Raw genomic sequence first — 22,468 nt, 5'->3', positions numbered from 1 at the left:
AAGCAGCATACATGAACAGAAGTCAGCGTCGAACAAACTCCTACTCATGCAAAAGTTTCATGAGTACAGGATGGACCTGAACGACTCAGTCGTCCAACACGTGGCACACGTGCAAAATATGGCGACACAGCTAAGAGATATTGGCGAAAATATATCGGAAGTGGCCATAATGACGAAAATTTTAGGTAGCCTGCCGTCACGATACAACGCACTGCAAACAGCGTGGGACAGCGTCTCTGAAGAAAACCAGACGCTTTGGAATTTATAAGGAAAGAAAATCGACAAAAGGAAGACGAAGATGCTACGAGCACTCTAGCTGCGATGAGTGTTGGCGCAAATAAAAAACAAGTGACCTCGAGTGTAAAAAAACCTAGTGAAAAATTTCGAAGGAGAGACAAAGCCGAAGTGGAGTGTTTTGTCTGTAAGAAGAAAGGTTATTATGCGCGAGAGTGCCGCAAGAAAAAACGCCCGAAAAACGAAGGAAAAGGCGACGAGAATATACGAGACAGCGGTGCATCGCGACATATAACTTATCGACGAGATTGGTTCAGCGAATATCGACCGAGTAACAGTCAGTATCACTCGGTGATAACGGCGTGTGCGAAGTTGTCAGCACGATCATGATCGATAAATTAGTGAACGGCAAGTGGTGTGAGGCACGCATCGAAAATGTCTTAAGGCGCCAATACACGACGCGTGATTCGGCGAGCCTCGCGCAGCTCGTACAAGCTCGTCAATTCGTCTCATTACAAACCTTTATTGTTCTCACGGCGCGTTAATTCGCGAATCCCGTGCCGCTTGTCGTGCTGTACGAACTTTAAAGAAACTCATTTGTCATTTAAAAATGTCTAGTCAACGAGAACGCATCATTGCTTGTGCAGCAGCTTGCTACGTATTGATGAGTGGTGATTATTTGTTGAAGAAGAAAAAACGTAAAAGACGGTGGTGAATGGTATCATTAAATAAAAGTCGGGCTACGTAAGTTTTATATATATTCACTTATGTTTTTGAAACGTGCAAATGATTCATACTATTTTTGATAGTTATGCCTTATTACAGATATAACGCGACCGACATGCTATACGATTTGATCAAAGAACCTTCTGGTAAATTCCAAAATTTCTGCAGAATGTCAGCAGCAGATTTTGAATATCTACTCAACAAAATTGGCCCACAGATCGCGAAGACCGACACTAATATGAGAAAGTGTATCCCTGTTCAAGAAAGACTTGCTATGGCACTCCGATTTTTGGTTACTGGAGACAGCTACACAAGTCTCTTATTTATTTAAATTTTCGGTACAAACGGTTTCTAAATGCATTGATGAAGTATGTAGTGCCTTGATACAAGAATTGCAAGGGGAAATAAAGGTAAGTAATAATTTGGTATTAGAGATTTGATATTAGATTTATTGAAATTAAACTGAAACGAAAATTAAACTGAAACATTCTTTGCTATCAACTAAAGGTACATATAAATCTTTGAAAAAAAATTTAAACTCAATTATATAAATCAAATCGCTTATTTTAAATGACAGATGTCTGTTATTTCATTATTATCTCGGTTCTCTTGCAACATATCGTCTAATGATGGTTGTGAGTGAGAATGGAGAGATGATTGTGAGTGAGAATGCGGAGAAGATGGAAATCCTGATGGTTGTGAGTGAGAATACGGAGAAGTTGGAAATCCTGGTGATGGTTGTGAGTGAGAATGGGGAGATGATTGTGAGTGAGAATGCAGAGAAGATGGAAATCCTGGTGATGATTGTGAGTGAGAATACGGAGAAGTTGGAAATCCTGGTGATGGTTGTGAGTGAGAATGGGGAGATGATTGTGAGTGAGAATGCGGAGAAGATGAAAATCCTGGTGATGGTTGTGAGTGAGAATGCGGAGAAGGTGGAAATCTTGGTAATGATTGTGTATGAGAATGCAGATATGGTGGATTATGATGATGAACTTCTTGTGGAATCGCATATTGAAAATTTTCAATATGTGCAAGACTACTTTGTGAAGGTGGCCTATTCTGTTGTTGCTTAAGACGATACATTATATTATCAATCTCGCTACATAGCAATTTCACGAGTGTTCTCGTTTAAAGCTCTCAATTTCTTGCATAGTAATTCGGTGTACAAGGAACATTCATCAGGCTTCTCGCTCATAATCTTCAAAATATGATATGCCTCGTCCATACGTTTTTCTGTATTGCTTTTCTTCTCAACTTTTCGTTTTTTATTGCTACTCATTCCCGCATCGGCAGGAATTTTGAAGGGATCCAAACTGGAAGTACTCTCTGAAGTTAAAGATTATGATTCAGTCAGATCAATATTATTTTCTGTCATTTTTACACCAGTGAACTCATGATCTTGCGTTTCAGTCTCATCATCTTCAATATCTGCCGCAATCTTAAACAAGAAAATAATTTTTTCAATTTGTTTTCAGCTGCCTAAAACTCCAAACGAATAGTTAAAGATAACAAAGAAATACAAAAGCTTATGGAATTTCCCTCACTGCCTTGGTGCTATAGACGGGAAACATATTGTGATTCAATATCCTACACATAGTGGATCAGAATTTTATAATTATAAGGGTATTTTTAGCGTGGTGCTATTAGCTTTAGTGGACGCTAATTATTGCTTTACTTTTGTGGATATTGGGTGCCAAGGCAGAATTAGTAACGGAGGCGTTTTCCGGAATTCATCTTTATTCGAAAAATTGATCGAAAATTATTAAATCTTCCGCCCAATAACCCGCTGCCACTTCAAGAAAAACCTTTACCTTACGTATTTGTGGCAGATGATGCATTTTCCTTAACTGTAAATATGATGAAACTCTACCCCGGCGTTTATGACAAGGGAACCAAGTAAAGAGTTTTCAACTATCGACTTTCACGTTCTCGCCGAGTTGTGGAAAATGTTTTTGGAATAATGTCATCCGTTTTCCGAGTATTGAGAAAACCAATACTACTGTCACCAGAAAAGACTACAAATATTGTAATGGCTTGCGTTTTATTACATAATTTTTTAAGGAGAAGAAAACCTTCAAATTTGTTATATTCACCGATCGGTACGTTCGATACGGAAACAGATGGTCAGTTTCAAGTAGGATTATAGCGAAATGATCAAGATGGAATAACTTCTCTAATGCCACTCCGTGGCTAGAAAAGTGGTTAGAAAATCAGGGCTTGAAACCAAAACTGTTAGAGATACATTTGCTGAATATTTTACTACATATGACGTGATACCATGGCAGGATAAATATTGATTATTATATTTACTTATAATTACTCATATTACTTATATTTATTTATAAGAATATTATTTGTAGGAAACAAAATATTGCGATATGTGCGAATTGCCTAAAGATACTGATGTATTGAGTTAAAAAATAAATATTCAAACTTACCTCTGAACTTTTCGTTTTCCTCGGGCTGTACACTGATTGAAGAAATTTAGCCATTTGTTCGTATGCAAACCAATCTGGCTTAAATACTTCATCTGCACCACTACCCGTTTTCATACTAGATTTTACTTTTGTATGCAGTTTACGATACGTAGCCATTAATGCATCCTTCTTTTTCTTTAGATCTTTTAAGGGATAATTACCGCTAAACTTCATTTCGATTTCTTTCCAAGCATCGTGGACAGCATTTCTGTCCTTATGTCTTTCATGTTTGGAGTTCCAAATGATAGGCTGTTCATACAAGTGTAAAAACTCCGCTACTAATTCATTTAACCAATCCATATTGCAGCAATTACATATAACTTTTTTGGGCGCTAGACGATGACTGAAGGAAGAAATTGTACGCGCGCTTTGCACAAACCACAAACTTATTCGAGCCTGTGTGAACGCGTTCACGGGACAAGCGACAAGCGGCGCGTTTCCTTTGACTTGTGTCATACTTACCGACGATCGACGGAAAAGACGCGCCGCGCCAAGCCTTGTCGCGCTAGTCTATTCACACGGCTCGCAGCGCGGCAAGTCCCGAGCCAGACTCGCCGAGTCACGCGTCGTGTATTGGCGTCTTTACACGTTCCGAAAGTAAAGAAAAATTTATTCTCGGTCGGGGTGTGCACGTCGAAAGGTTTTGAGCTCGTATTTAAAGGACAAAAGGTAACGATCGTGCGAGATGACGAAATCGTCGCGAGTGGTATAAAACAAGAGAACGAAATTTATCGTATGTTTTTTCGAGTTAATCGCGCTCGTGTCAGCGGTGAGGCAAATGTAGCAACGATCAGCTTGCGCGTATGGCATGAACGAATGGGTCATGCAAATACTCAAGTGCTCAAAGACATGGTAAAGAAAGGCGTCATTCGAGGTGTCAAATTATCTGACATATGTATAACAGAAATATGTGTTAATATATGTATATATATGTGTGTAATTAATGTAAATTTTAAATTATATATAAATGTAAATATATATATATATACACATATATTCATTCATATATAAAATTATTTTGAATATGAAATAAAATAAAAAAAATAAATAAGAATAATATATATATAATAAATATTTGAATATTGTTTCAACGTTGTAACAACATAAAGAATCAATGTAGAAAAATCAACATAGATTCAATGTTATGAAAATATTCATAATTCAACATTCAACATTGCAACGTTTTAGCAACATTATTTCAACTTTCTGTGCTGTATGGGAATACTGTTAGAGCCAACATTAGACCAATCAATGTGCGAGTTTTAGTAAGATTCTAAAGTTATGACATATAAGTTATAAGTTTAGCTAAACGTATACTATATGTTTATACTAATATGTTTATACTAATATAATGTTGGTAGAAAACAATCAGCATTAAATCTAGGTTTAATTTTAACGAAAGTTTCGCTAAACTGGAGATGGAGGCGAAGATAGTAGAAACGGGGCTAAGTAGCAATTGAATGTAATTGGTTTCTATGTTTGAATACACCAATCACATTCGATTGCTACTTAGCCGCTCAGTGAGCGGTTGTGCTTCTGGATGCACCCAGTGCTTCGAGTCACCGAGATACGAGAGATAGCTAATCTCGCATATGTCACTGTCATAATATCTTATTATCGTGTTTTTAACGATTTTTTGTTATATATGTGTTTCATGGTTTATAATAAGATTATGTATATGAAACATAATAGGGAGAGTCTAATAATTTTCAAGTCATTAATCCATCTTTTTTATTTACAGTGCGATCTTTACGCTACAAATAGTGCATTTTTGCTACGACTACGCAACACATACCAGTGCAGTGCTGAGATAATTATTGTGCAACTACAATATGAAATAATGTTTTTAAGTGTTTGTGGTTTCTTACTATTCATTCAATCTAAAGAAAGTCAAACTGAATTGTGGTGATAACAATTATACTGGTAAGATTGCTGTACAAACAATATCTTAATATCATGCTACTGTCGTCCAGGCCCGAGGAAGGATGGGCCGAAGGAAGGACGTGACACTTGTATCCCGAGAACAGGTGCCTTAAGCGCAGATGTCTCAGGTCGAGCGAGCCTGCGGGAGAGTCAAAGATAGGTCAACGACCGCAAGGGTCGATATTACGCTATTTCTGGTCCAAATGACCGCTCGACGGTCCCCTTTTTGGTAAAGGAATTTAATCCTTTTTACCCGAGACGGGACCAAGTGCGATTCAGAAGCGTGGGAGAGATGAGGGATCGATTGAGTTGAACGCGGAAGAATAAATTTAAATGAATTTATTGTACATTATAAAGAGAGATTTTAATCATAAATCGATACGATCTAGTACATGATTCTGTAACAATATTAAGTGAGTACGTGTGTGTATACATGAGTGTGTGTGTATGCGAGACGAAGAGGATCTAATCAAAATCAGGAGGATACCTTTCCCGGAAATATTCTATAGGAAAGGCGATGGGCTTATCGATAAAAGGGGTTAAACAGAGGATGGAAATATCGGGAGGAGCGGTGCGGAAAAAAGCCTTAAGGCTAGGAATGTGTATGGGGCCAGGTCCCAAGGTGAAATAACCTGGCAGAATGGGATCTGTGTATTCAGGGTAGGTTAAGGAGAGAATTGTTGCGACAGTTCGATCGCTAAGATCGATCCAGGAGAAAATAGGGGGAGGAAGAGCGGGAGGACAAAAGAAATGAGAATCGGGAGTTGCTTCGTGGGGTGAATGGAAAGGGCGACAATGGCGGAAATTCAGGCGGATGGTCGGGTTCCGTGTCGTACACGGGAGAGTAACTAGGAGCAAGGGTTCCAGGAGACAGATACGGGGAGTAATTGGGAGGAGAGGTTTGAGGGGACAGATACGAGGAGTCTCGCGTATCTTCTTGGATGTTACTCAAGAAGATTCGGGTGATAGGAAGATTCGTATTTATTTCGTTTAAATCTAATGTAAAAGAAGGGTCAGCCACAGCCCGAGCCAGTAGTCTGCGGGTTCGGCGATTGCGACGGTATCGAAGTCGCTTTGTCTTGGCTCTAGTGGATTTCCTCGAAGCGGGTTCCACTAGGAAAGCGATTATAGTAAGTAAAGAGAAGAAAACGAAGGAAGTGCGTAAATAAAAGAAAAGACTTACTATTTGTTTCAGAGAACGCGATTGCGGTTAGCGCTAGCTGGTGGTGTTTATTGCTGGGCCTCTGGGCGTCGAGAATGACAGGATTCTTGCACTGTTATTTAGTTGCAAACACGCACAGACTCGATGGGGTTACTGACTGTTTTTTTTTTTAATACAATTAATCCCGAGATTTTCGAGAATAGTGACTTAGTAATGCAAAGAATGCTGAGATACTGAATGAATAGCCGATTAACTGAATAACTAATTAATGAAGACTTAAGAATGAAAAATACTTAAGAATGCTGATTTGTTCGAAGTTCGCGCTTATATATCGTTTTTGGATTACCCTCTCCTAGAGTGAGAAGCTAGGGAAGTTAACGAATAGAAACTCTCATTAGATTTCCATCGTCTCTTCCCTGCCCCCTCTTATGAGTGTTTAGAACAAATGTAACAAATCAGAATTTTATTACATTCATTCGCAAATAGGAGAGCATCTTCCAAAACGGGAAGACCTAGGATTCTCAGTATCGGAGGTGGTAGTAATTTATGTCTTGCAGGATGCGTCTGCTAAAGACAAGGGGACTTTTACTACCCCCTTGAAATTAAGATGGGTACGTGTGTCGCGTCGCGACATCCGGTCACTCGCGTTTTCATGAATAGTTTCTTTTATTTTCTATAGCTTCTTTAGATTTTATGAGTTTTCAAGTGATCGGAAAATATCAAATTCGGCTGACTGGCTGGCGCCTTGACTGTGACCGGATGCTACTCTATGATTTTATAGCCCGTTAATATCTGACTGTCGTTTTTGGAGCACTTACTGAGAATCCTATTCCAATTTAACTGACATTAACGATTTCTTGGAAGTCATGCACGTGTGCGCCTGTTATGGGAAAGAAAAGAATCGTGAAGTCCCTTGGACGTAACACTACCTATTAATATTATATCATGTTTATTTTGATTTTAAGTAGGCAAAAGTAATAGATGGATACCCAGTGAGCATTATTGAGAGGAAGAAGTCTTTAGGAGGCCTTTTTGAGAAGACCTCATTAATTTCTTTTATAAATGATATCAATAAGTTATCTTTTTGTAAGGTGTCTTTCAAAAAAGCTCTTTATGATGTCTACTTATAGATGTCTCTAGAATCTCTAGTAAGCGAGCTCTTATACATGACATGTACAAGAGTTCGCTTATTAGAGACTCTAGAGACATCTATAAGTAGACATTATAAAGAGGCTACCCAAGTAGAATGTATCCTCAGGTTATACTAACTTGGCGGATTATCTTAAAGGAAAGAGGAAATAAAGAGAAAAATACAAAAGGTAAAAATAGAAAAAGAGTAAAAATAGAAGAAAGGAGCGAAGAGCACATTAGGATAAGTATAAAATAGTTCAAAAGTTGTTTTGAAACGATTGCTCGGTCGCCTTTCTCGACGCTCCGGATCGGCTCGTCGGATCGTCAGGATTCGAGAGAAGGGGGGAAACAAACTTGTGCGATCATTGCGGTGATACTAATATATATTTATTGTGTCATGAATATTTACAATGTAGGTGTATACGTGTGTGAATGTCAGTGTATTTATGCGCTGTGAGTGTATGAAAACTAAATACTACGGGTAATGAGAAAATAATAAACGACAAACCAGGCGCGTGCAAGCGGTATCTAGCGGATGCATGGAAAACGCATACGGGCGGTATATCGCAGATACTGGACGGCCCGGAAAAACACGGAGCTTACTTCTACGGGGACGCGAAAGTCTTACGGGTACTCGGGACGGACACGGAAACACGGAGCCTAGGACTAGCGTACTGTCGACGGGGTTCGGTGTCAGGTACGCCGGAGAGACTCCGTGGAGTCAGGTAATACCATGACTCAAACACCTCGGCCCGGGCGAGATCTGGTCGGGATCTGGCCCCGATGCACTGGTCGTGCCGGCTTATATACTCGGCCGGGGGATTCCCCTACCTGGCGGGTCGCTCAGGTGGGATACGACTGCGAGAGAGATGCGAATAGTCGGGCGAGCGAGTGAGCGAGGCAGCATGCGCAAAGCGATGAGAGCAAGCGAGAAAGATAGCGGGTGAGAAAGATAAGCAAAGCGAGTAAGGTGAAATATAGATATATTTATTTTACAAAAGACAAAACCGAATTAGTAACGGTGCGTAGACGCATCGTTACAGTTTTATACATTATAAAAATCATAAATACGAAGTTAACCACATTATTTTAAAAATTTATGTTTTAATAATGGTAATTGTGAAGAATACGGGTATCCTCACCGATTTCGCTGAAACTTGATATATTGACGTATTTTAGTGCGTAGAACATGAATCTGTTAATTAAAATTGTCGCTTTTACTTACGAAAAAAGTTATGAAGGTCTAAAGTTGGCAGGTATTTAAGGTTAGGAAATCCGTCATACTGACTAAACGTAGTGACGCGAACATGTTTCTTGACTACGTGCGCATGCGTTTTAGTCGCGCGAAATTAGAAATGTGATGAAAGAGTGCGATTATATAGGTCACATGACTGCTGTTTGATAGGTAAGTAACAATTTGAAATAATTCTTTCGTTTTATCATATGTTATTGTACAGTTCATTGTATACGATTATGAGTCAAAATGCACCTGCATGAGTTTTTGGCCATAACTCACGATAGAGACAAGTTAATAGATTATTTATTGGAAAATAATGTAATAAATAATGAAATATATTGTACAAAGTGCAATAATAAATTAAAAATAAATAAACGTAATCTTTCGTTTTTTTGCCAAAAAATATGTTTGAAAATCATAAAAATATTTCAAATAATATTCAAGAGTTCGAAATTAACGGGCGTCGAGAAACGTCTCGAATTTTCGATTTGTCATAAAAACTCGACCATTCGAGTTATCTCTAATTTTTTTCAACTCATAAGAAACGCGTGTCATAAACGCTCACAATAACAAACCAACCGTCGACAAAATCAGGGAGGCGTGTGGGCATGCGCGCCCATACGTCACGATCAGTTGATTGCCAATCAGCTGACAGAAAAAGGTTGCGCGCATGACAATTGAAGAATTGTCTACCTTAGACCTCATCGGCGGCCAATTGTACGCGGCGCCATAAGGTCACCGCTAACGTACAAAAATTATTGGGCCACGTCGCAACGGGCCCAAAATTCCGCTCGCCTTATAACGGGCACCGCACGCGAGCAAAGGAAGTCTCGCACTTTTCGCCAAACCGCTTTGTTAAACCGCTTCGCTTTAGAAAAACCGCTGATTAACCGCATTATACGACCGCTTACTCTCTTGGACTTTCCCAATCTCTTAGATAAAACCGCTGATTAACCGCATTATACGATCGCTTACGAATTCGGAAAACGCTTTTATATCGCTGCAACGCTCGCGATTCCGCTCGCGAAGATCGCGGAACTCTTACTCCATTACACCGCTGTTCCGCGAATCACTCAATCGCTGCACTAAACACTTGTCTTTTAAGTTTGACTTTAATAAATGTCACTTTTCGTTTTGTCAAACGTAGCGCACTTTTTTTTTCTGAAAGACCTTCCGCTCTTACTGTCCACTGTCGAATTCGCTCGCGAACAAAATACGATATGAAAAAAATGCACATAAGAAATATGTTTAAAAAAAATGTAATTTTAAAGTAAATGCAAAACTTAATACATGGTTTTACAAATCAAATTTAAATTTGGAAACCATGTGCAGAATGACTGCATATTTTATTATGTTGAGACCTCCTCGACAAGAATTTTTATGTACAGAATTACAGATTTCAAGACATTCGGTTGTTGATTGGGTTTCCTTTTGCCGAGAAGTAAGTATAATTTAATACGTTTAATAATACATAAAATATATGAATGTATTAGTTATGTTGAATATTAATATATGTTATATATTTTCGTAAAATTTATAATAAAATATAAATATCTTATAGGTTTGCATATGCTGGGCCGAAAAAAATACGACCAAACTTGGAGGACCCAATACGATCGTCGAAATAGACGAAGCAAAAATAGGCAAAAGGAAATATAATCGAGGCCGAATAGTAAAAGGAAATTGGATTTTCGGCTGGTATGAACGTAATACAAGTAAAGTTTTTCTTGTACCAGTTCCAGATCGCACAGAAGAAACTCTTTTAAATTTTATAAAAGAATGGATCCTACCTGGAATGACAATCATGTCAGATTGTTGGAAATCATATAACTGCTTAAACAGTCAAGGTTTCCAACATCTGAAAGTAAATCATTCCATCAATTTTGTCGATCCAGATACTGGTAAGTACACATTTAAAAATGTAGTGTTACAAATTAATAACATTAATATTATACTTTTATTTGTTTTATGTGCAGGAGCCCATACTCATTACATTGAACGTGTTTGGAGAGAAGTAAGAGCTAATATCCTACGATATGGGACACACTCTTCTCACTTAGTGGGATATTTAGCAGAATTTCTTTTTAAACGCGCTCATAAATACGAAGAACGTTTAAATAGTTTCTTCTGTGCAATTGCGGAATTGTATTTCCCTAAGACTTATACCAAAGCAGAGGTCTCAGAAGCTGAAACAAAATAATTTTGTTTTTTTATGAACAATTTTTACTTATAATTATTTTGGAATAAATAATTTATTAATCAACATTTAAAATTGACATCTGCAAGCGAGATTCACCCACCCTACCGGCACACACACACACACACACACACACACGCGCGCGGTGGGGGGATGCAAGGGGGGGCCTTCGGCCCCCCTCCCGCACCCACCCCATCCCCCTCGCTTCGCGTGGAAAGTTGCAAAGTGAAACCTCGCTTCGCGTGGAAAGTTGCACCCTCCTGCACCCACCCCGCCGGTAGGGGTGCCTACGGTAGGGTGCAACTTTCCACACGAAGCGAGGTTCCACTTTGCAACTTTTCACGCGAAGCGAGGGGAACGGGGTGGGTGCGGGAGGGGAGCTGAAGGCCCCCCCTTGCACCTCCCACCCGTGTATGTGTGTGTGTGTGTGTGTGTGTGTCAGTTCCATGCTGTTATAAACTAAAACGCATGCGCACGTAATCAAGAAACATGTTCGCGTCACTACGTTTAGTCGGTATGACGGATTTCCTAATCTTAAATACCTGCCAACTTTAGACCTTCATAACTTTTTCCGTAAGTAAAAGCGACAATTTTAATTAACAGATTCATGTTCTACGCATTAAAATACGTCAATATATCAAGTTTCAGCGAAATCGGTGAGGATACCCATATTCTTCACAATTACCTTAATAATTAATATTTTCTTAAATCAATTTTTATAATTAACATAATATTTTTTATATTTATAAGCGCAATGTTATTACGTAAAGAATTTAAAAATTTATCTGCAAGTCAGAAAAACAGGAGACTTCTTAAATATTACAAGTATTTGTATAATATGCATACAAGTGATAATGTAGAAGAAGATAATGTGTTCAATATAATGTGTTCGAGTGAAACAGTGCGTCCTGAAAAGCAAGAATGCAATATTATGGATAAAAATATGGATATCAGTTACAATAACAGTGAAGAAAATTGTTGCGTTGAAGATGCTTTAACTCGCAATCACAATAATGGTGAAGAAAATTATTCCATTGAAGATGCATTAATTCATAATGATAATAATATAATAAATGAAAGCGTTAACTTAAAAAAACAACTAAAGGAATGGGTGTGTGAATATAATATTACTCATCGAGCTACTGGAGCATTATTAAAGTTATTGAAAAATATTAAAGATATAAATGAATTACAAGATCTTCCACTTGATCCCAGGACATTGCTCAGTACTCCTAAGCAAATTGTTATTCGTGAAGTTCCTCCTGGGTAATATTTTCATTATGGATTAGAAAATGCTCTGATAGATATTTTAAAAACTGTACATTTAAGTGCAATACCTAAAAACATTGAAGTAAATATTAATATAGATGGTTTACCTCTAACAAAAAGTTCGAAAAGCCAATTTTATCCAATATTAGAAAAAATATATTCAAGAATTTCTGAACCATTTGTTATTGGAACATATCATAGATACAATAAACCTGCTTGTCCTAATGTATTTCTAAAAACTTTATCGAAAAGTATATTTCTTTACATGAAAAAGGATTTAAATTTAATGGAATATATTTTACAATTACAATTTGATGTGTAATTTGTGATTCTCCAGCTCCATCATTTGTGAAGTGTATTAAATCATTTAATGGATATTTTGGATGTTCAAAGTGCATGCAAGAAGGTGATTATAGTAATCATTGAATGCTTTTCCTTGAAATGAATGCAAATTTAAGGACAGATAAGAATTTTATTAATCGACAAAATGAAGAGCATCATATCGGAAGATCAATTTTTGAGAGAGCAAATTTGGAAATGATAAGTCAATTTCCATTAGATTATATGCATTTAGTTTGTCTGGGAGTTGTAAAAAAAATGCTTCTAACTTTTGTGCATGGAGAAATAAAAGCAATTAAATTTAGTTCTGGAGTTATTTATGAAATTTCACGAGATTTATGTAATATATCAGCATGGATATCAAGTGACTTTGCACGAAAAACACGTAGTTTAGAAGAGTTGGATCGTTGGAAAGCAACAGAATTAAGACTATTTCTATTGTATGCAGGACTAGTTGTGCTTCAAAATTATTTACCTCCAAATTATTTATTTGTTACATTTTAATTCTTTACATTGTGCTATTAGAATATTGTGCCATGAAAGTGATTGTATTAACAACAATGAATATGCCAAAAATTTGTTAATTTATTTCGTTGAAACTTCAAAAGTATTATATGGAAAAGATTTTACTATTTATAATGTTCACAATTTAATTCATTTACCTGATGATGTTATAAAATTCGGACACTTGGATTCATTTAGTAGTTTTTCTTTTGAAAGTTTTTTATATCATATTAAAAAGCAGTTGAAGAAAGCAGTAAAACCTCTCGAACAATTACATAATAGAATAATGGAATGTGCTGAATATAAAAAAGGACAATATAAATACAACTTTTCAAAACCTCAAGTTACACAGTATAATTCTATTAAGTCAAATAAAACGAGATTAGTACATGATTCTATTTTTTATAAAACATTCAAACTTTCATCAAAAAAAGAGTCTGACAGTTTTTGTTATTTAAAAAATTATGATATTTTTTACATTAAAAATATTTATAAACATAATGAAGAATACATTATACAAGGAAGAACATTAATAAATACAAGCAATCTTCCTCATTATCCTGTAAATTCTAAATTATTTAATATTATTGTTGGAAATGAATGGTCCGAATTAAAAAGTTATCCACTTGATGAAATAAATATGAAGGCAATTTGTATTCCTTTGTAACGGAGCACCTTTCCCGACACCGCGGATCGGCTCGCCGGAGTCAGGGTTCGGGAGAAGGGGAGGCTCAGGCTCGCAGAATTACACGGGTTAATTACGAACAAACTCTTTATTCCGTAATGCTTAAGCTAGGTTCACAAACATGTATATTTCTATGAGGACGCGTACAATTAGAAATGCGGACGCAGAATATTTACACGCTGGTCGCGTACAGTTCGTAACGGGCGCGGATCTTATGTGACAAACGTAAGATGTGTACATACAGGGTGGTCGCGTACAGTACGACGCGGATCGGACGCAACGTATTTACGAACACAAACCTTATTCTAACGACGCAGGATATGTACAGAGTGATCGCGCACAACACGACACGGATCGGACGCAACGAATTTACGAACACAGGCCTTATTCTAACGACGCAGGATATGTACAGAGTGATCGCGTACAACGCGACGCGGATCGGACGCAACTTATTTACGAACACAAACCTTATTCTAAAACGCAGGGTATTTACAGAGCTATCACGTAAGGCTAGGCACGGATACGAGTGGATGATATACAGGGTGGTCGCGTGTACCTAGTCGCGGACGCGGTGCGAGATACCTAGAGAGTGGTCGCGTGCAACTAGACACGGACACGGGTCTAACAGGGTCTGCCAACCGTGGTTGGCCGAGGACGGGAGCACCCGTCCTCAGGGTGGTGTACACGAGAGCGCCCGTAGTACACCGAGATACTGGACGTCGGTTACAACCGACTGAGCCCGGTAGCAACCAGGCTCTAGACCAGGGGAGTTAAGACAGGTCACTGAAGTACAGCTAACGAACACGGATTGGCGCGACGCGAGTCCAATGAAACGGTCGGTTCGGTCGAAGACCGCGGGTATCGCTGTCACGTAGGAACACGGTTAGGATCTAGGGCCGTGAAGGCGATTGTGCTTCATTCGTTCCAGGAGCCGTGAAAACGGCTGTGATTCCAAGAGCCGTGAAAACGGCTGTTATTCCAGGAGTCGTAGCTACGGCTGTCGTTCCGGGATCCGCGTAAACGGCTGTCGTGCAGGAGCCGTGGAAATGGCTGTCGTCCAGGAGCCGTGGAAACGGCTGTCGTCCAGGAGCCATGGAAACGGCGGGTGTCCAGGAGCCGTGAGAACGGCTATCAGGTCTTCCAGGATATGAGCCGGACAGTTCTGGACGTCGGTTACAACCGACTGAGTACGAGAGCGCCCGTACCCTGGACCGGATCGTCCGTGGCTCGACGGGATGCTACTGGTCGTCGGGTGCACCCGACCGGGCACGGTAGCGACCATGCTCTGGACCAGAGCAAGGATAGGAGCTCGATAAGCTTCGAATGCCCAGAGTGCGCCCTGTGGCTTCGAGCGTGCCGAGAGTCGGGACAGGAATAGGTATTAGTCTGCCGGAGCGGCCGCCTTATATACCCGGTTGGATATCCCCACACAGTATCCCCACACGGTTATACGTGTCGAAGTGGGGTAAGCCGCGACTCTCAATCGGCGGCTCTCAATCCGCGGCTTGGCCGAGGTGCTCAATCGGCGGCGCTCAGCGCCAACTTGGCGCGAGCGTGTGTTCGTAAATGGAGCTCTAGTAACGGCAGGGCCGTTACACCTTATCAAAAATCTTTTTGTTTTTTTCCTATAATTCATTCATGTACATAAAACTAAAATTGTATTTCAAACATATATACAATCCATAATAAACTAAAAATTATTTATATAAATATTGTTTAATTTATTTCTTTTAAATAAATGACCCTGTTATTATTTTTAATTTCTTTTATTTATTTAGTGTCTACGTTATTAATATCTATACTTATATACACTTAATAATTTATATAATTTTATTTTGTCTAGTTTTACTGATTTTATTCATTATTTTAATTTCATTTAATAATTTATTATTTTTAAAAATTATTAGTTTTTTTAAGAAAAAATTATTTAATAACAAATATTATTTAATAACAAATTTGATGTTAAATATGTACGCTAGTTATTTTTAATGTGCTTATTAATCTTATTTCAGCCACTCACAGTGTATATATTCATGCGTACTTGTTCATGCAACATAATCATTTGTTTATGTGATTGCATTTCGATAGTTACTTCTTTCTATTTTTATTTGAAATAAAAGTAAGTAATCTAGGTAAATATATTCACAGTTATATTAATATGTATTATTTGTAATTAATATATGTATATTAGTAAAAAATATGTACACCTTTTATATCTGTAACTTTTTAGGTTATACATATTCCATTTTGCATAATAATATAATATTCTTAAGTTATAGATAACATTTATAAAAAAAAAATTTTAATGTGATGTGTAAATTACGAGATATTTTAACGTAGTTCTGTATTGAACTAAACTTTATATTTAGTCTTAAATCGAGTTTATCTCAACGTAAGATTTAGTTTTCATTTAACAATTATAATATTATGCAATATATATACAGGGTGAGCCATTTTAATTAACGCACGCAATTATTTCGGAAACAAAGCATTTTAGAGAAAAATGTTTCAGACAAAAGTTGTTTGGTTTCGAAGGGTGATAGGGATGATAAGATGGTATCATTGGTTTGACACTGAAGAGTCATTTGAAGGTCACGTGAAGGTCACTTCAATTTTTTTAAATGGACCCTATATATTTTTGCACACTCTTGTAGCTTATCTCGAGAGCTTTCCAAAACACTATAATTAAGTACCTTTTCGTTAAGTACTTTTTGAGTTATGAGGCTTGAAATAATTTCTTAATTTTACATAAACCGTAAAATATCTTGTAAAATATTCATTTTTCGATTATCTTACCTTAATACTTTTACGTACAAAATAATGAGAGGAATCAATTGGTGTAAAGAAAACACATAGTTGTTTCGAAGAAAAAATATGTAATTTGCAATTAACAATTCCATATTTTTTCTTAAAAACAACTATGTGTTTTCTTTACACCAATTGATTCCTCTCATTATTTTGTACGTAAAAGTATTAAGGTAAGATAATCGAAAAATGAATATTTTACAAGATATTTTACGGTTTATGTAAAATTAAGAAATTATTTCAAGCCTCATAACTCAAAAAGTACTTAATGAAAAGATACTTAATTATAGTGTTTTGGAAAGCTCTCGAGATAAGCTACAAGAATATGCAATGACAAATAGTAGGCTCCATTTAAGAAATTGAAGGTGACCTTCACGTGACCTTCAAATAACTCTTCAAGGTCAAACCAATGATACCATCTTATGGCCCCCTCGAAACCATAAAACTTTTGTCTGAAACATTTTTCTCTAAAATGCTTTGTTTCCGAAATAATTGCGTGCGTTAATTAAAATGGCTCACCCTGTATATATATATATATATATATATATATACATATATTGCATAATATAAAAACTAAATCTTACGTTGAGATAAACTCGATTTAAGACTAAATATAAAGTTTAGTTCAATACAGAACTACAAAACGTTAAAGTATCTCGTAATTTACACATATCACATTAAAAAAATTTTATATATGTATATATATATATATATATATGGAGCATTTTTTGTCAAATCGGACACCCCCCCTGTCAAAAAATGGGGGCAACCGAAAAATTTCTTTTAGGGCTCATTTTATAGCTATATGCATGTACTTTCGTTTTAACTTTGGCCTTTTTGAAAAACCAATATGGCGGCCAAAACCTGGGGAAACTGAACTTTAAAAAGCAATATCGCTCATTAGAGCGTACTAAAGCGGTTGCTTTTTTATGAAATCCAGTGGTGCAGTGTTTTCTTCGTCCCTGGTAACGAATTTGTATTAAAAATATCAAATTTCAAAATGGCGGAATTTAAATGGCGGCCAAATGTCAAGAAAATGGTAGAAATCGATGATATTATTAACTGAGACTTATACTGTTCGTTCCAGGCTCATTAAATTAAGTGCTGCAGCGTTTTTTCAATCGCTGATCTCTTGATCACATTGTTAAATGAAAGCAACTGTTTAGACAAATTCAAAGACAATTTATAGTAAGCATGCTCCAGCTATTTGAAATTTGATATTCGGTGTACAGATTCTACAGATTCTATAAAACACTACGATATTTTTTAAACTATCAGTTATTTCTAAATAAGACGCAAATTAGATCATTTTCCACAACCGACATGGATTTCATGAAAAAGCAACCGCTTTAGTACGCTCTAATGAGCGATATTGCTTTTTAAAGTTCAGTTTCCCCAGGTTTTGGCCGCTATATTGGGTCCTCCATATTGGTTTTTTAAAAAGGCCAGAGTTAAAACGAAAGTACATGCATATAGCTATAAAATGAGCCCTAAAAGAAATTTTTCGGTTGCCCCTATTTTTGGACAGGGGGGGGTGTCCGATTTGATAAAGAATGCCCCATATACCATATATACAGGGTGTCCGATTCGTGAGGGACCAAACGAAAAGTGATGATAGATTGGGTCAAACTAAGAAGAAAAGTCCTCTACCATTTTACAAAATTCGCAATAATTATTAAGTAATAAGCAAAAATGTTACATGAAGGTTTAATTTTTTAAATGGAACCCCCTATTTTTTATTATGTATTCTTATAGCTTATCTCGAGAGCTTTCCAACACTATAATAAAGTATTTCTTCATTGAGTACTTTTCGAGTTATGAGGCTTGAAATAATTTCTTAATTTTACATGAACCATAAAATATCTAGTAAAATATTCATTTTTCGATTATTTTACCTTAATACTTTTATATGCAAAATAATGAGAGAAATCAATTGGTGTAAAAAAAAAACAGTTGTTAGTAGTAAGACTATGAGGTTTCTAACGCAGGGGCTCCGAGGGGGGGTGAGGGGCGAGGGGGAACCGCGGGCGGGGGGGGGGGGTGACGTCACGGGGGGGGGGTGACGTCACGCGGGGGGGGGGGGGTGACGTCACGTGCGGGGGATGATGACGTCACGCGGGGGATGATGACGTCACGCGGGGGATGATGACGTCACGTGCGGGGGATGATGACGTCACGCGGAGATGATGACGTCACGCGGGGGATGATGACGTCACGCGGAGATGATGACGTCACGCGGGGGATGATGACGTCACGCGGAGATGATGACGTCACGCGGGGGATGATGACGTCACGCGATGGATGAGGGGGTCCGCGCGGGTAGGGGGGATCCGCGGCGCGAGCGATGGACGAGGGGGTCCGCGCGGGTAGGGGGGATCCGCGGCACGAGCGATGGACGAGGGGGTCCGCGCGGGTAGGGGGGATCCGCGGCGCGAGCGATGGACGAGGGGGTCCGCGCGGGTAGGGGGGATCCGCGGCGCGAGCGATGGACGAGGGGGTCCGCGCGGGTAGGGGGGATCCGCGGCGCGAGCGATGGACGAGGGGGTCCGCGCGGGTAGGGGGGATCCGCGGCGCGAGCGATGGACGAGGGGGTCCGCGCGGGTAGGGGGGATCCGCGGCGCGAGCGATGGACGAGGGGGTCCGCGCGGGTAGGGGGGATCCGCGGCGCGAGCGATGGACGAGGGGGTCCGCGCAGGTGGGGGGGACGGGTGTGAGAAGAATAGCGCTACGTGTGGGAAAAGGATAGCGTAAAGTGTGTGAAGAGGACAGTGCGACAAGGATGACACGTGACATCATCAACATGTGACAAGGATGGCGTCAACGTGGGACAAGGACGACGCATTATAAGATGCCACATAGGTGGGAGCAGGACGACGCAAAGGTAAGTGAGTGATAGCGACGAGCTTGTGAATGAGAGAGAACGATAATAGCGCGAAGAGAACGCATACGAAAGAGAACTATAATATCGCGAGAACAACGTGTGCGAGAGAGAACGATAATAGCTAAGATAACGCGTGCGAGCGAGAACGAAGATATCGCGAGACTTACAACTAACGCGAGACTTATTGTTAGAACGATAGCGCGTACGAAAGAGAGAGAGAGAACGATATTGCTATACTTACAACTAGCGCAAGAGAGACGCAAGGGATGGGAACGCAAGGAGAGGCGCGTAAATAAATACATTTCTTTTCAATACTAAATATAACATTTATTTTAAAATGTGTGTGTGTGTATTATACAATTTGTGTGTGTGTGTGTGTGTGTGTGTGTGTGTGTGTGTGTGTGTGTGTGTGTGTGTGTGTGTCTAATAAAATAATAATATAATAATATAAAATTTAAAATTTAAAAAATATAATAATAATAAGAATAGTAATATAATAATATAAAATTTAAAATTTAAAAAATATAATAATAATAAGAATAGTAATATAATAAAAATATAAAAATATAAAATACATGGGGAGGCCGCTCCTGCAACAGAAAAAGAGACATTTCATTAGCTTTATTTTAATAATTAATAATAAAAATTATAAAAAATAGATATACCTTAGCCCCCTGGGGCTACTAAGTCCTCCCACTCCTCCTCTTCTTCCCAATCTTCCTCTTCTTGGACCCATATCTCTTCTTCTATTTCTTCGTAGGGCTCTTCCCCGAAGAGCCGCCGCAGATCAAATATATCTCCATCTAGGCCCTCCGGGGTGTCGCCCCACACGTCTCCAAAATTCTCCCTCTCGGCCCGGCGCACCGCCCGCACCCACTGGCGGTGCTCTATGTTCATGAAGCCCGGTATGCGGACTTCATCCTGGAACTACATAAAAAGTATAATTAATATAAATACAAAATTTTTTACACTTTTTCACAAAATAATCACAAAACACTACTTACGTTCCACGTGAAAGTCATGTTGAGTGCTACGATACATAATATGTCCATCAATTTCGTCTTCCAGTCCTTGTACAATGATGCAAGATGATCCATTGTTTTTTAAACTTTTACACACTTCTTACTCGCGCACTTCTAAACTCTTTCTGATGAGAGAACGAGGTCTCGGCACGAGATTTTATAGCAGAGATGCGACATTATCACCATATCAAAAACGCGTCGTAAGACAAAAGTATACGCGGTCCCATGCAACTCTCAGCGTGGTATATAATATAATATTAATATTATCATATCGCTACTTTGTGAGGAGACAACGAGGTCTCGACACGAAACTTTAGAATAGGGACATATCATTATCGCTTTACCAAAAACGCGTCGTAAGACAAAAGTATGCATGATATAATATAACATTATAATGTGTCAACCCTGCTCGAACGGTCATCGAACGCAAACGAACGCTCGTCGAACGGTCATCGAACGGAAACGAACGCTCGTTGAACGGTAATTGAACGATCATCGAACGGAAATGAACAGTCATCGAACGGAATTGAACGGTAATTGAACACCCGTCGAACGGAAACGAACGCCCGTCGAACGGTAATCGAACGGAAACGAACGGTAATCGAACGGAATTGAACGGTAATTGAACGCCCGTCGAACGGAAACGAATGCCCGTTGAACGGTAATCGAACGGAAACGAACACCCGTTGAACGGTCATCGAACGGTAATTGAACAGTAATCGAACGGAAACAAACGCTCGTCGAACGGTAATTGAACGGTAATCGAACGGAAACGAACGCCCGTCGAACGGAAACAAACGCTCGTTGAACGGGAATGAACGCTCGTCGAACGGTCATCGAACGTAAAACTATATTCAATTATCAAATATTTAAATGTTTTATCACGTACCACAATGTAGTATCGAAATACAATATCTGTGGCAGCTGTGTCGCGTACGGAAACACGATACTGCACACGTACATAGATAGAGATGAGGAAAGAAAGGAGAGAATAAGAAAGACGATAAAAATATATTGCATCATCAATTTATTATAAATATGGATTCGATGAATCATGATGTTTCAACCACCAATTATAAATCTTAAATACATTTTCTAAAGCACAATTTTTTACATGATTTTCACAACGTACAGTATTCTTAACATCTAACTTATTTAAAGAAGCTACATCCTCATAATCTGCATCCAAAGTTTCGATAATCACATCGTTTCTTGCATCATTGTCCAGTATATCGGCTAGCCATTGCCGTTTTTCATGCCCTTTAACGTACACGAGAGGTGACGCATCATCATCCTCCCCCGTTGCACCCATCACCGCTGTCGTAATTAAACGTTTCGATTTCCAATATGAAACGTGTCCATCATTCCACGATAATCCATGGTGATTTTTCATCAACCATAAAACCTGACATCTCTCAGATTTTGTGAGCATGTGCCATGGTTCGGGACATGTAAAAATATAATGAGAAAGTACGGATCCCTTTCTCAGAACAGCAGCTTCCTTCACGACAAAATTTTTCCCAACGATAAATCCTTGTAGATCCACAAACGTTGGCACAGCCATGATGACAAGATCCGATCGCAGACTGATGTCGATCGTCAAACATCTCAATCTTTTATATTTTTTCATATGCAATGGAGGGGATATTTGCTGACTTATGTAATTTTGCGGACTACATTGGTCAATGGATTATATTCGACAACCCGATCGTGCAAGATGAGACAGTAGGCGGTAGTATTCGCCGGTATATTTTCCCTGCATTCAAACTCTATTCTCACGTCCACGGTAGCAGTTTTGACAGACTCGTTTTGTCGCGAGCAATCAATGACCGCGAGAGGACCGCAATGTAGAAACTTTGAAATGGTTAATAGC

At 38.7% G+C, this 22,468-nt stretch overlaps 2 protein-coding genes across 2 annotated transcripts; one reads left to right on the top strand and one right to left on the bottom strand.

The window, feature by feature from the left end:
• Nucleotides 1-10,154: 10,154 nt before the first annotated feature.
• On the top strand, nucleotides 10,155-11,093 carry LOC145973773 (uncharacterized; the record flags this gene model as incomplete). The annotated part of the gene is made up of 3 exons (XM_083103348.1): nucleotides 10,155-10,334; nucleotides 10,455-10,794; nucleotides 10,870-11,093. Coding segments are annotated over 3 exons (744 nt in total), but the record flags the coding sequence as incomplete, so codon positions are not given.
• A 9,037-nt stretch (nucleotides 11,094-20,130) lies between these two features.
• LOC145973186 (uncharacterized) lies at nucleotides 20,131-21,550 on the bottom strand. The gene is made up of 2 exons (XM_083102422.1): nucleotides 20,578-21,550; nucleotides 20,131-20,500 (listed from the first exon to the last, which is right to left on the bottom strand). Exons 1-2 carry the CDS (start codon nucleotides 20,668-20,670, stop codon nucleotides 20,240-20,242), a joined length of 354 nt encoding a protein of 117 aa, XP_082958548.1. The 5' UTR covers nucleotides 20,671-21,550; the 3' UTR covers nucleotides 20,131-20,239.
• Nucleotides 21,551-22,468: the final 918 nt, after the last annotated feature.

The sequence above is a fragment of the Camponotus vicinus genome, unplaced genomic scaffold (genome assembly GCF_025532165.1).
Source record: "Camponotus vicinus isolate PSW18456_S1 unplaced genomic scaffold, iyCamVici1.0 SCAF_6, whole genome shotgun sequence".
NCBI lineage: Eukaryota > Metazoa > Arthropoda > Insecta > Hymenoptera > Formicidae > Camponotus > Camponotus vicinus.
The sequence above is the reverse complement of the archived record's forward strand: the minus strand, read 5'-3'. Positions and strand labels throughout refer to the sequence as shown.